A 13,863-nucleotide genomic window follows, 5' to 3' on the forward strand; every position below is an offset into this window, starting at 1 on the left:
AGCTGATGTTTCGGGCCTAGACCCTTCTGAAGAAACATCAGCTTTCCTGCTCCTCTGATGCTGCTTGGCCTGCTGTGTTCTTCCAGCTCTACACCTTGTTACCTCTAACAGTTGTTACCATTTAAATAATAATATTGACTGTTGGTGTACACTTTATGTCGGAGTTTTCCATATAAAGTATAAAATAAAAAGCCAAGGAGCAAAAAGACCCCCAACCAAAGGCATAATTGTCATCCACTGTGAGGTGACTGTGATGCTTTGTCCTTTCTCATCCTCTGATATGGATGACCATAAATTCCCACTTTAACACCTTTCTTCCATTATGTACCATTGTGTTAAGGCTTTAGGACCCTGGAAAGAACTTGCAGTGATGTTACAGAGATGCTTCCTGCTGGGCAAAACAGCACAGTGTGGGTGGACGCATGTGTGTGAGATATGTAGAGAGAATCACATATATAAAGACTTTTAGACACTAGCATAAAACTACATGCTGTACCTCACTCATTTTGTCGATCTGATCTTGGCCAAAAATGGCTTTTATGCTGCCCTATCACAGCCAATCCTGGTATCCCCAGGATGTAGTTCTCTTTATCTACATGCTGCTCACTCCTTGGCAAAATCATATGTAGATACAATGTCAGTTTGCACAAGAATGCTGACAATCTTCAAATCACCTTTTCGCCATGGCCTTTATCTCTGTATAGCCTTGTGTCACCAGACCGCTTGGGTGATATCCAGTGTGGATGAGCTGACGTTCCTTTTGTTAATTTTGCAGTGATCCAAGAACAATCAGAGACAGAGGCAAAAACTTACTTCATATTCATGCCAATGTTTCTGTCCCCTCTCCGCAGTTGTGTCAGGCTAAGTATAAACATTGGCAGTCTCAACTTCCTATTCGTGCTGTAGCTGAAATTCTGAACCCAAATTCCCTTAGAAGAAAACTGTCCGTATAAGCAAGACTGTCTCCTTACATCACAATAATAGTGTCCATATTCATTGCTGTTTCACCCCAATTCTGCCGAAACTATTTGTATCATCTCCAAATCTGACTATGCTTAAAGTTCTCCTTGTGGATTTTTATCCTTCACCCATCATTAATTTCAGGCTATACAAATTTAGGCTTTCCAAATTTCTGCTAAATTGTTTTTGAATTCTTCAATGATTGATGGGGAGAATTGCATTTTTTTCTGTTTTAAGGCATTAACTGAACCAAATGAGTTAAAATCAGTATAAACTAAACACTACTTAATAGTCAATTACTATATCATTTTACAGAAGAAGTACTGAATATTTTGCAAGATCCTCCAACTTTAGTTTAGATTTTCATCCTGTGTGAAACATTACTTTATAAAATAAACAATATTGTGATTTCAATGTTGATTCACTGTTCTCTTATTACATCACTTAATAAACTAATTTTTGAATGTTTTTCCTTTTCAGCCCCTTTTGGACATATTTCTGTATATATTTAAACTAACAAGTGCAATAGGTGCTCAGGTGAGTTATGAATAAATTAGTGGGTTACTGATCATTAATAAGGGCTGAAAGAGCTTCTGTTAACTTTGTAAACAAATAAGAATTTTTTGCCTAAATTATTTCTTGTGGAAAAATTGTGAATACACTCAACCTTAAAGGTTTCTTTGATACAATAATATTCTTTGAATCTGTAAAATGGTAAAATACTCCAGATTTCAATGTACAAGTGCTAATTTGGCTAGTTGAACATTGTTTTAATTATAAACCTTTGCTCCTTTTAGTATATGTGCAATTTGAGAATGTTATATTGCTATCATTGCAAATATATATTTTTGATCAATTACTGTCTCTACCTTAGGGCCCTGCAAGCATGATGGCTTACCTGATTGTTTCAGGTCTACTTCTGACTCGGCTTAGAAGACCAATTGGTAAAATGACAGTGTCAGAACAAAGATACGAAGGCGAATACAGATATGTCAACTCACGGCTTATTACAAATAGGTGAGGAGATGCTTGGTTAAATCAGCGGATTTTTAATTTGTTTTACATGGAAGGATATGTGATATCTTACAATGATAATGCCTCAATCTGCCTTCCAAAACCATTGTTGGCTAATTCTGTCTCTGCTATATTCCAGTAATTTTCCCCTTATTCCAGCACTAAAAACGATTTGTGTGAGTGGCCCTGCTGGCTTATTGTTTTATCATTTAATATCTTACTATGCCTTTCTGATGACAAAGCAGAAATCAAGAAGTCAGGCTCCTGTATTCTGCATAGGAATTTTTTCCTCTGAGGATAGTGAATCTGAGAAATTATTTACTGCAGGGTTGCTTAGGATATTCAAGGCTGAAATAGGCAGATTTTTGCCAGTAAGGGAATTGACGTTTATGGGCAAAAGGCAGAAAAGTGGAGTTGAGAATTATCAGATCAGCCATCATCTCTTTGGCGGAGCAAATTCACCAGGCTGAATTTCCTACTTCTGCTCCTATGCTTTATGATTACACTTACACTGTCTTTGACTTTCTGGGACAGACTATTAACATACTAATATACTGTTTTAATGAAGTGTGTAAATGTTTTGGGCTAAATACCAAGGGCCCAATATTTGTTTGTAAAGTGGAAACAGAAATCGGTCAAAGATCTCTGAGACCAGCACAGCAGATGTCCTGCTGAACTCACTAACAAGATCTTATTATTCTTTTTTTTCCCTGTCTGGCAGCTGGGCGAATTGTCAGTGTGGCCAGTGGCATGGGAAATTGGAATCACCGCAGGGAGGAGAGCATGTGATAAGATGCTGAAGGTTTACTTGAGGGAGTAAGGGAGCACATCTGCAATTCCCATGCCACAAGCAGAGATGGGAAAGACACTTGCCTACTAGTGCTGACAAATGCTGTCTCCTTTTAGTTGCTGGATTTTGTGACCTCTGAAAAACGTAAAATTTAAATTAGGCCACCGATTACACTGTTGGGATTTGATTTAAATATGTTAAAGAATTGATCCACTTCTCCACAGTGCAACATTCAAACAAAACCTGCAGTTGTAAGAACAACAAGTGTATCTGGGGTGAGTTGGGTTTGTGCACTGTCATTTTTACTCCCCTCCCGTCTGTTACGGAAGCTAGCAGTAGCATATTTGAAGTGTAAGTTTACAGGTAAAGAACTGGACTAAACAATTAGTACTTTGTGTTCTTACAGTGAAGAAATTGCTTTTTATCATGGGAACAGTCGAGAGAAACAGACTATACATACCACGTTTAAAAGGCTGGTAAGCAATCACCTCAGTCTTTTCAAAATTGCAATTCTGTTGGTCATGTAATTACTTTTAGACTTGTATATGGTGGTGAATCATTTAAGGACATTTATGACAGCATGAAGTTAAGTTCAGGGATAAGCCAGTAAAAATGCAGTGGCAGACATTTAAGGGGGAACTTCAGAATGCACAGGAAAAATACATTTCAACAAGGAAGAAAAATTCCAAACAGCAGATCCACCATTGTGGCTAACAAAAAAAAGTTGAAGATAGTTCTTATCCTTAATGTATTTTTGATTGTTTAGATAAAAAAATGTAGGTTTTGAGAAACTATTTCTAAGTTTTACTCTTAGACAATTAATTTTAAAAATATCTGAAATATGAATTGGGTCATCATTAATCTATGTGCTCTTGTGCTTGTTAATTATGGCAGTACTTTTAAGAGGTATCCATAAGATGGTGAAGCTATTCATCCATAGTTGGGAGTTTGGCTCGTGTGTGCCAGTCATAACTACATTCAAGTCGGCCTGCGTCTAATGTGTCCAGCTGCTAAAGTTCCTCTGGGGTCTTCTGAAGCTCCAGACTTGGGTCCCGAGGAACCCAGTTTACGTTTCTTATGGCGAAGAGGCACGGTTGTGGACTGATGGAGAATTTGTGTAATGATGGGGAGACTGTTATGCATTTGGCACTCTTAGCAGAAATACTAAAAACACCAGTGATGTAGGCTAAACGTGAGAAGGAAATTGGCACACAAAAGCAGAAAGCACGCAAACTATATTCACCCATGCACTAGATGTATTGCATCATCAGGCAAGCAACCTAAGCAAGAATCATATCCTTAGACCAGTGGCCAACCTTTTAGCATGAAGGTGGGAGCACATTTCAGTTTTTCTCTTCCTTGGGGGTGCTGCTGAGCAAATACCAGAAATATGGGGTGCCACAACAGTAAACATGAACTTCATCAAAAGCAATCAATTGATAATTTACATGAGTAATTGATAGGAAGGACCATTAGTAGCTTAGTAATAAAGTAAGTTTTTGCCCTTTTGGTTAAGAAGCAGAGTTAGAAAGAGAAAGAGTATCAACCCAATTGATGATCACTGGGGAAGGGGCAGAGACTGGATTGAGCTATGGAATTAGGTTTAACTCGGGTTAATGTTCAGCTGCTTCTGGAGGGGCACACTCCAAACTGGCCTCAGCAAAATCACAAACAAGTGGTGGTTCAGAAGTGAGTTGATTTTCAAACTTGCTTGCTTTGCCTCTCCCCTCCGTCTCCAATTTCCTCCCAAGTTTTTCATCCCTTTCCTTCATTCCTTTCTCTCTCCCTCCCCCATATACGTGCCCCTCTCTCTTACCCCTCCTAATCTGTCTGTCTTGCTCTACCCATTTAGTTTAAAGAAATAATCCGTGGGGCTTTGTGCTCCTAAATATGCCATCTGTGCGCGCACAACAAAAACAAGGTTGCTGGAAAAGCTCAACAGGTCTGGCAGCATCTGTGAATCTAAAAACAGAGTTAACGTTTCTGGTCTGGTGACCCTTCCTCAGAACTGAGTCTACTCCTCTGATGCTGCCTGACCTGCTGTGTTCCTCCAGCTCCACACCGCGTTGTCTCTGATTGCGGCATCTGCAGTTCTTGCTATCACAAAGGTGACCCTATTATTGTTGTGGGAGGGAAGGAAGGGGGTGAGGGCAGAAGTGCAGAAACTGGGCCAAACACAGCTCCTGGCCCTGACAACCAAGGTAGTGGGGAATCCTCGATTAAGGTAAATATATCTGAGGCTCCCTTGCAGAAGGCAGCACCGACAGAACAGATGCGATGGAGAAACTAGGAGAATCGAATGTAGTCCTTACAGAAAGCAGGGTGTAAAGATGTATGGTCAAGGTAACTTTGGGAGTCAGTGGGTTTGAAATGGATATTGGGAGACATCCTGTCTCCAGATCTGGCAGCATCTGTGAAGGCAAAAACAGAGTTAATGTTTCGGGTCCGGTGACCCTTCCTCAGAACAGCATCCACAGATCTTTCGGCTTTTATCCTGTCTCCGGAAATGAAACCCGATGTTGAGGAAGGGAAGGGAGGAGTTGGAGGTGGGCAAAGTGAAGATAAGGGAAAGATGGAAATTAGAAGCAAAATTGATAAATAAAATTTTATTATACAGAGGAGAAAACAACAAAGTCCAGGTAGGAAGAAATAAGTTCTGTAATGCAGGAGCAGGCAGAAACAATGGGTCTGCCCAGGCAGACCCCTTTTTGGATTTTGGGAAGAAGATAGAAGCGGGCTATGTGGGTTTGGAGTCTGTGAGCTAGGAGGCTTTGATGGCAAAGATCCCCAGGTTAGAGACAATGGACACAATAGCTAGGTGTTTGGGATAGATAAGGGGAAGTGTTCAAGAGCTGGCATTCAGGTGCTGCAAGGTAGAGGTCAGCATGCCAGACAACAACAGCACCACCCTTGTCAACAGATTTGATTACTAAGTCAAGGTCAGATCTGAGAGCATGGAGTGTGATTAGTTCAGAGGGAGGTAGATTAGAATGGGTAGAGGGAACAGAGAAATTTAGGTGACCAATGATCACATTGACAATTCTCAATGAACAGTTTGAGAGCAGGCAAGAGGCCAGAGGCTGGAATCCCAGATAGAGGGTGAATAGTGGAGGTATGTAAAGGGGTCTGTGGGCACAAAGACAAAGGTAATGGAAGAGGAGTTTGATGTCATAGAACATAGAACAGTATAGCACAAGAACAGGCCCTTTGGCCCGCCATGTCCATTCCAACCATGATCCAATAGTGCTCGAAATTTGTTGAGGCAGGGGCATAAAGGATAAAACAATCACTTGCTGAGTACAGAACATTGAGTATTAGAGAGTGGAGGATCAGAAAGTTCAGTAAATACTCGACAAGAAGTGGGGTTAGGAGAAGGGATGGACTCAGAGGGAAGGTGAGGCGAGGAAGGGATTGCAATTCTTCGCTTTTGTTGATCTGGTCTTGAATCTCACTCTCGTGCTGTTCTGTTATAGACTGCCTTAGCGACTGCTCCTGTTCTGATCAGTCATGAGCCTGGGTTCGTGTTCCCCTTGACTCTGAAATTGTGCTCCAGCACTTATTCATTGACACAACTCCAGTTTTTTGCCAACACCTGGTTCACCAAACTTGATAAATTCTTGGGTCTTCCTGTAATCTTGCTTAATTGTATGAAGCAAATATTGCTTATGAGTTTTATGACCCCACTCGATCCACTGCATTGAAATACTAATGTTTGCAGTCTTCTTCCGAGCCCCCCTCAGCTTTCTCTAGTACAGATCCAGTAACCTTCCCACTTTCTTACCTTCTTGGGATTATTACTGAATCCTGATTACATGGAACTAATCAAGTTGCTCTTGACATTTTTCCCTACAGCTCAGCTAAAAATAAATATGCCAAATGTGTTTCACTCCCTTTCAGTCTAACTAAACTGTCCACAGACCTGCTCTTCAATGATCTGTTAAGTTACCTGTCAAAAAACTTGTCTATTGCAGGGCACAACTGCATGTTGCCACATAACTAATCTTGCAGCTCAGTGTTCTGTAAAGGTTACATTATCACAGAATGTAGAAGTGGATCTCATCACAGGACTCAGTCAGAGAGGACAAGATAGGGACTCTGATGTTGTCCTGCAACTTGGCCTAGAGTTGCACCCTGGAGAGGTCTCGTAGATCATAGAATCATTGAATCCCTACAATATGGAAGCAGGCCCTTTAGCACCACAGAGCATCTCACCCAGACCCATTACCCTCTCACCCACCTAATCTGCACATCCCTGAACACTGGGCAATTTAGCATGGCCAATCCACCTAGCTTGCACATCTTTGGACTGTGGGAGGAAACCGGAGCACCCAGAGGAAACCCACGCACACACGGGGAGAATGTGCAAACTCCACACATAGAGTGCCCAAGGGCGGAATCAAATCCGGGTCCCTGGTGGTGTGGGGCAGCAGTGCTAACCGCTGAGCCACCTTGCTGCCCTGTCTCTTCAGTTTCAATGCGAAGTGTTAATAGAACAAAGGATAGAGACCTACTGAGTGATAAACCTAACATGACTGGTTATGGGCTGTCTCCGTCTGTGGGAGGGACCACCATGATCATCCACCATCCCTATCAAGTCTGGCTGATTTGTACAGTGCTGACCTGACATTGGGTTGAGCTGCTTCTTGGTGCTTGGAGCTGAGAGTATCTGTTCAACAAATAGACAGGATCCAGCTCAGTAGCCAAAAAAACAAAAAGAGAGAATGTGCCAAAGTGAGGCAAACGAAGGTCAGGGCCAACTGCACAGGATTGACAGTTGCCTTGGGTTTGATTGGCTGCTGTATAAGACAGTAGAGATCACTGTTGAATTTGATTGCCTGGTATAAAATAATTTTGTGTTCATAAAATATCTAGTGAGTAGCCATTTATTCCTCAAATTCATTATAATGTAACTCCATTATAACATGCATATTAGGGTCCAAAAAGTGAAATTGCATCATAGCTGGACCTTGTTGATTTACTTCTTTGGGAGTCATGAGACCCCTGCTCTATTAGCAAATTTGCAATTTATTGAACCATGCAATAATAGACGTCTGTTCTCCTAAAAGGTATACATTATATTCTTGTTGTCAGTTACACTGTTATATGTATTCCTCACCATATTCACTTACCGCAATAGTTATAGTTAAATTTATACAGCTCACATGAAACTGTTAACTTCTAAGTCATCCAGCTTCATATGCAAGTTTAATTATCTGCACTCTTACAATTGTCCTGACCATCGTCAGGACTTCGTTGCATTGTTCTATTATTAAGATAAATCTTCTACATCTTTTTTCTCAATAGGTTGATCATCTGCACAATTTCATTGTTTTCCGCTTCACTATGGGATTTGTAGACAGTATAATTGCCAAATGTAAGTAATATGCACAGTTAAAGTTATGTTTTCATTCGCTATAAATACTATCGTAATGGATGCAGAAAAATGTACAGAAAAGCTGAACACTGCTTCAAAGGATAAAACACCTTGTCCTTAATTAATCTGTAGTTATTGGAGCAATGCGCTATGTAGCACAAAGCCAATGATGAGAAAAGTCAAAGTTGATCCTCTGGTATTGTTCAACCACTCCTACCACTCCTATTTGCAGTGATAGTATCCTACCTTTGAGCCAGGTAGCCCAGGTTCAAGACTGACCTATTCCAGGTGTGTAATAACAACACTGAACAAGTTGATTAGAAAATAACTTTTCTTTAAATTGCGTGTCAAACTCCCTACTTTCCCATTAATGTATTTGGTAGTTCATTCCTAATGTTAATTGTCCTAATGAGTAAAAATTTCTGAGGTTTCTTTTAAATTACTTCTCATTTAAACTTAAATCCTCTTACTCAACTGGTCCTGTTTTAATTGGAATTGCCTCTGAACACATTCAGAAAGTCTTGCCAAGTGATTAACACAATATTGTCATGTCAACTGGAATTCATATTAATCTGTTTTAACTTGTACTGTACAGATAGTGTGAATGGATATAGTTTTAAATTCTGTTTAGAGAACTAATTAGTTTGAATGCAGAATGCACTCAGTTTGTTTTATAAAATCAAAAGATGTCAGAGCAGAAATAAATCATTCAGCGTATTCAGTTAGATCATGACTAATTTGATAATCCTCAACTCCACTTTCCTGCCTTTTCCCCCATATCCCTTGATTCCCTTACTGATTTAAAAATCTGTCTATATCAGCCGTGAATATAATTAATGACCTAGCCTCTACAGCTCCCTATGGTAAAGAATTCCACAGATTGTCTACCCTCTGAGAGAAGAAATTCTTTCTCATCTCGTTTGTGACTCTTAGTCTGATATTCAGTCCTCTAGTCCTAGACTGTCCCACAAGGGGAAATAACCTTTCCACATCTACCTTATCATGTCCCATATGTATATCGTATGTTTCAATAAGGTCACTGCTCATTCTTTAAATGCCAGTAATTACAGGTCCAACATACTCATCCTGTCCTCATAAAACCTTTCCATATCTGAGATCAATCTGATGAACCTTTTCTGGACTGCTTCCAGCGCCAATATAGCTATCCTTAAAAAAGGATCAAAACTGATTGTAGTATCCTTGGTGTCGTCTGACTACAGTTTTAGCAAGACTTCCCTATTTTTTCAATTCCTTTGAAATAAATACCAGTGTTCCATTTGCCTTCCTTATTACCTGTAGCGTTTTGAGGCTTATACACAAGAAGTCCCAAATCCCACTGTGCTGCAGCTTTCTGCAACGTTTTTTTTCATTTCAATAATATTTAGTTCCTCTATTCTTCCTGCCAAAGGGCATAACTTCATATTTTTCAACGTTCTATTCTATCTGCCAAGTTTTTGCCCACTCACTTATCCCTCTGCAGACTCCTTGTGCCCCCTTATCATGTGTCTTCCCACCTCCTTCTGTAGTTGTTTACACCTTAGTCAGTGAAACTAATCTACAGTTAGACAATCACTAAATGACAAGTCAATGTACACATTGTTAAATGAACATTGTACTGTCTGCTGTCCTTAATGAACAGAAACTGTTGAGGTATTTGGTGGGGCTATTCCAGAAGTTGTACCCTGGTTTACGTCTGAAGCTGAGTTCATTTTGCAGATGCTAAATTATACTTTGATTCTTCCCAAGCTCATCAGAATCTGATTGCAAACTTGAATTGCTAGCACTGACCTCTCTTCCCATTTCTGCATATCATCCCAAGGTGGCCCCAAGGATTTGTCTTTGGCTGCCTCCTTTCTCTCATCTATATGCTGCTATTTGACGATATCATTCCAAAATGTCAGTTTCAGCATGCACACTAACAACACGTAATTTTACTGCATTAGCCCCTCTAAGCCCTTGCATTGTGTCTAAATTGTCAGACTGCTTATCTGACATCCAATACTACACGATACACAAGTTCCTCTAACCATTGGAAAGATTGAAGCCATTGTCTTCAACACCTGCCAAAAGCTGCACCCTGTCACCACAAACTTCCGTCTCTGTCCGCGGCAACTGTCTGATGTTGGACCAGATGTTTGCAGCCTTGGAATATTACTTGACCCTGAGATGATCTTTCAACCCATATCTACATTGCTACGACCTGTTGAGAAGGGTGAATCAACCACCTCTTTTTAACCCCCTCAGTTGGCTGCAACAGAAATTTTTTGTTCTTTTTAGCCTGCAGCAATGTCACACTTCAATTAAAACATAGTACTAATCAAAATTAAGCGACAATTATAGCATATTCTTAAGTGAAAGCATAGGAATTTTATTACTTAAAAATAATGAAGAATGTTATTTTATTTATTCACGGAACTTGGGTGTTACTGGCTAGACTAGCATTTATTGCCCATCACTAGTTGACTAGGGAGTAGTTAAGACTCAATCACAATGCTGTGCATTCACAGCATTGTCTGGAATCACATGTAAGCCAGACCAGGTAGGGATGGCAATATCCTTTCCTCAAGGACATTAGTAGACAATTGACATCATTTTCATGGTCATCATTAGACTCTTAGTTCCAAATTTCTTTTTTAATTGAATCCAAATTCTACCATCTGCCATGGCAGGATTCAAATCCATGTCCCAGAACGTTATCGGAGCCTCTGGATGAATAATCAAGCAATAACACCACTAGGCCTATGCCTCCCTAAACGTGCACAAACACAGGTATAAAGTTAAAAAGGGCCTCATAGAATAAGATAAATAATACTTAGTTTAAATTTAAACAGTTCTGTAGGTTGCTTTGGTTGAACGTATGACCATTTAGTTGATGCTTTGTAACCTGAATAGTAGCAGATTTTTAAAATCTTTGAGTTCTCAGTAAATATATGTTTCTCCAATTTGTTTTTATCATTGGTGCTGACTTTCCAGATGATGGAAAAGAAACATGGAGAGGGAGAGCCTTCTAGTCCTTGCTATTACCAATGAATTTTCTTTCTCTCTGTCTGCTGCTTTCACAAGCAACTATTGAAATAGATTCATTTTTGTATCCTCAAGTTTGGCTCCAATGTCTTTCTAAACTGAATATTTCAGGCAACCCTTGCACGTCCAATATTCTCATACAAATAAAAATTAAAACAGAAGATGTGAATTTCTTGACAGGTGACTCAGTAGAATGATCTATATTTCTATAGGTAAAATGGTAATTTAAGTTCAGACAATCTTGTTTGTTCCACATTAGTTTCCTGAATGTACCTAAATTTGAAACCAGGCAATTACTATAGTCATTTCAGTTTTGTTTCATCCTTTTAAAATCATTCTAGTCCATGAAGATTTCAGATTTTAAAATCGGATGATGGATGTTGGAGACTGGTCCATATTTTGCCACTATTGTGACAGAATCATCACTAAAACTTCCTATTTCCTCAGCTCTTCTGCTGGTGAAATCTAGAGTGATGCTTTTGTTATCTCCAGACTTGTGTATTCTAACATGCTGCAGTCCAGCCTTACAAATTCTACATTCCAAAAACTTGATTTGTTAAAAAAGTCTTTTGGTGATATTGTAACTTGCACCAAATCCAATTCACCCATCACCCATCGCCCTGCGCTGTCTGGCCTATCCTGACTCCAGTTAAATATGGTTAGTAAATACACAGATGACTCTAAAACTGGTGGTGTAGTTGACAGTGAAGAAGGTTACCGCAGAGTACAACAGGACCTTGATCAGATGGGTCAAGGAGTGGCAGATGGAGTTTAATTTAGATGGCTGTGAGATGCTACATTTTGGTAGGGCAAATCAGGGTAGGACTTATACACTTAATGGTAAGGTCCTTGCGAGTGTTGCTGAACAAAGAGACCTTGGAGTGCAGGTTCATAGGTCCTTGAAAGTAGAGTCACAGGTACATAGAACAAAGGTAGAACGTAGTACAGTACAGAGCAGGAACGCACCGTTCGGTCCACGATGTTGTGCCAAACATGACGCCAAATTAAACTAATCCCTTCTGCCTGCCCTTGATGCATATCTCCCCATTCCTTGCATATTCATGTGCCTATATAAAAGTTCCTTAAACGCCCCCTATTGTATCTGCCTCCACCATCATTCCTGGCAGCGTGTTCTAGACTCGCACCACTCTGTGTAAAATAAAACTTGGCCTCCACATCTCCTTTGAACTTTTCCCCCTCTCACCTTAAATGCATGCCCCCTAGTTTTGGACATTTCAACTCTGGGAAAAAGATTGATTGTCAATCCTACCTATGCAGCTTATAATCTTGTAGACTTCTGTCAAGTCTCCCTTCTGTCTCCTCCACTGCAGAGAAAACAACACGAGTTTTTCTAGCTTCTCCTTATAGCTCATACCCTCTAATTCAGGGTATGCCGATTCTGAATCCATGCGGCCAAGTCACCATGGATCCCATGCATCTTAATCTTCTGGATAAGCCTACCATGAGGCACCTTGTCGAAAGCCTTACTAAAATCCATGCAGACAACATCTACTGCTCTTCCCTCATCGATCAACTTTGTACCCTCGTTGAAAAATTTAATCAAGTTAGTAAGACATGACCTGCATTGCACAAAACCATGCTGACTGTCCCTAATTAGGCCATGCTTTTCCAAATGGGCTTGAATCCTATCCCTAAGAATTGCCTCCAATAGCTTCTCAACGACTGATGTGAGACTCACCGGTCTGTAATTTCCTGGATTATCCCTATTTCCCTTCTTGACTAGAGCAACATTAGCTACTTGCCAGTCCTGCAGGACCTCTCCAGTGGCTAAAGAGGATTCAAAGATCTTGGTCAAGGCCCCAGCAATCTTCTTTCTTGCCTCTCTCAATAACCTGGGGTAGACACCATCAGGTTCTGGGGACTCATCCACCTTAATGCTCTTCAAGAGACCCAACATCACTTCTTTCTTGATCTCAAAATGCCATAGCATATTAGCATCCTCCACACAAACAGCACTATCCTCTAAGTCCTTCTCCTAGGTGAATTTTGATGCAAAGTACTCAGGATCTCACCCATATTCTCTGCCTCCAAGCACAAGTTCTCCCTTCTATCCTTGACTGGTCCTACATTCTCCCTGGTTGTCCTTTTGTTTTTAATGTATGTATAGAATGCCTTGGGATTCTCTTTAACCCTACTTGCCAAGGTCATTTCATGGCCCCTTCTTGCTGTCCTAATTCCCTGCTTGAGTTCTTTCCTGCGTTCTTTATATTCCTCACAGGCCCTGTCCAATTTTAGCTTCCTACCCCTTACATATGCTTCTTTTTTCCTATTGACTAAATTCATAACCTCCCTTGCTATCCAAAGGGCCCTTTCCTTGCTATCCTTGTCCTTCCTCCTAACTGAAACATGCTGGTCCTGAATTCTCATCAGGTTTCTAAATAATTCCTGCATGTCAAATGTGGACTTGCCTGATAACAGCTCCTCCCAATTAATTTCCCCAGCTTCTGCCTAATATTGACGTAATTTGCTTTTCGCCAGTTTGGTACCTTGCCACAAGTCCTGTTTTATTCTTAATAAAAACCAAAAGAACTGCGGATGCTGTAAATCGGGAACAAAAACAAAGTTGCTGGAAAAGTTCAGCAGGTCTGGCAGCATCTGTGGAGGAGAAAACGGAGTTAACATTTCGGGTCCAGTGGCCCTTCCTCGGGTCACCAGACCCGAAACGTTAACCCGAGGAAGG

At 40.4% G+C, this 13,863-nt stretch overlaps 1 protein-coding gene across 1 annotated transcript in view; it reads left to right on the plus strand.

The window, feature by feature from the left end:
* The first annotated feature begins 1,430 nt into the window (after positions 1 to 1,430).
* Positions 1,431 to 13,863, plus strand: part of LOC109926650 (ATP-binding cassette sub-family D member 3) — a 24,470-nt gene continuing 12,037 nt past the window's right edge. The window contains exons 1-4 of the mRNA XM_048592494.1: positions 1,431 to 1,497; positions 1,835 to 1,977; positions 3,171 to 3,240; positions 8,069 to 8,138. Of these exons, the coding sequence (XP_048448451.1) occupies positions 1,847 to 1,977; positions 3,171 to 3,240; positions 8,069 to 8,138 (271 nt within the window). The 5' untranslated portion in view covers positions 1,431 to 1,497; positions 1,835 to 1,846. The remainder of the gene's footprint in view (positions 1,498 to 1,834; positions 1,978 to 3,170; positions 3,241 to 8,068; positions 8,139 to 13,863) is intronic.

This window comes from Rhincodon typus, unplaced genomic scaffold, assembly GCF_021869965.1.
Source record: "Rhincodon typus isolate 14 unplaced genomic scaffold, sRhiTyp1.1 hic_rhity00001338, whole genome shotgun sequence".
Taxonomy (NCBI): Eukaryota; Metazoa; Chordata; class Chondrichthyes; order Orectolobiformes; family Rhincodontidae; genus Rhincodon; species Rhincodon typus.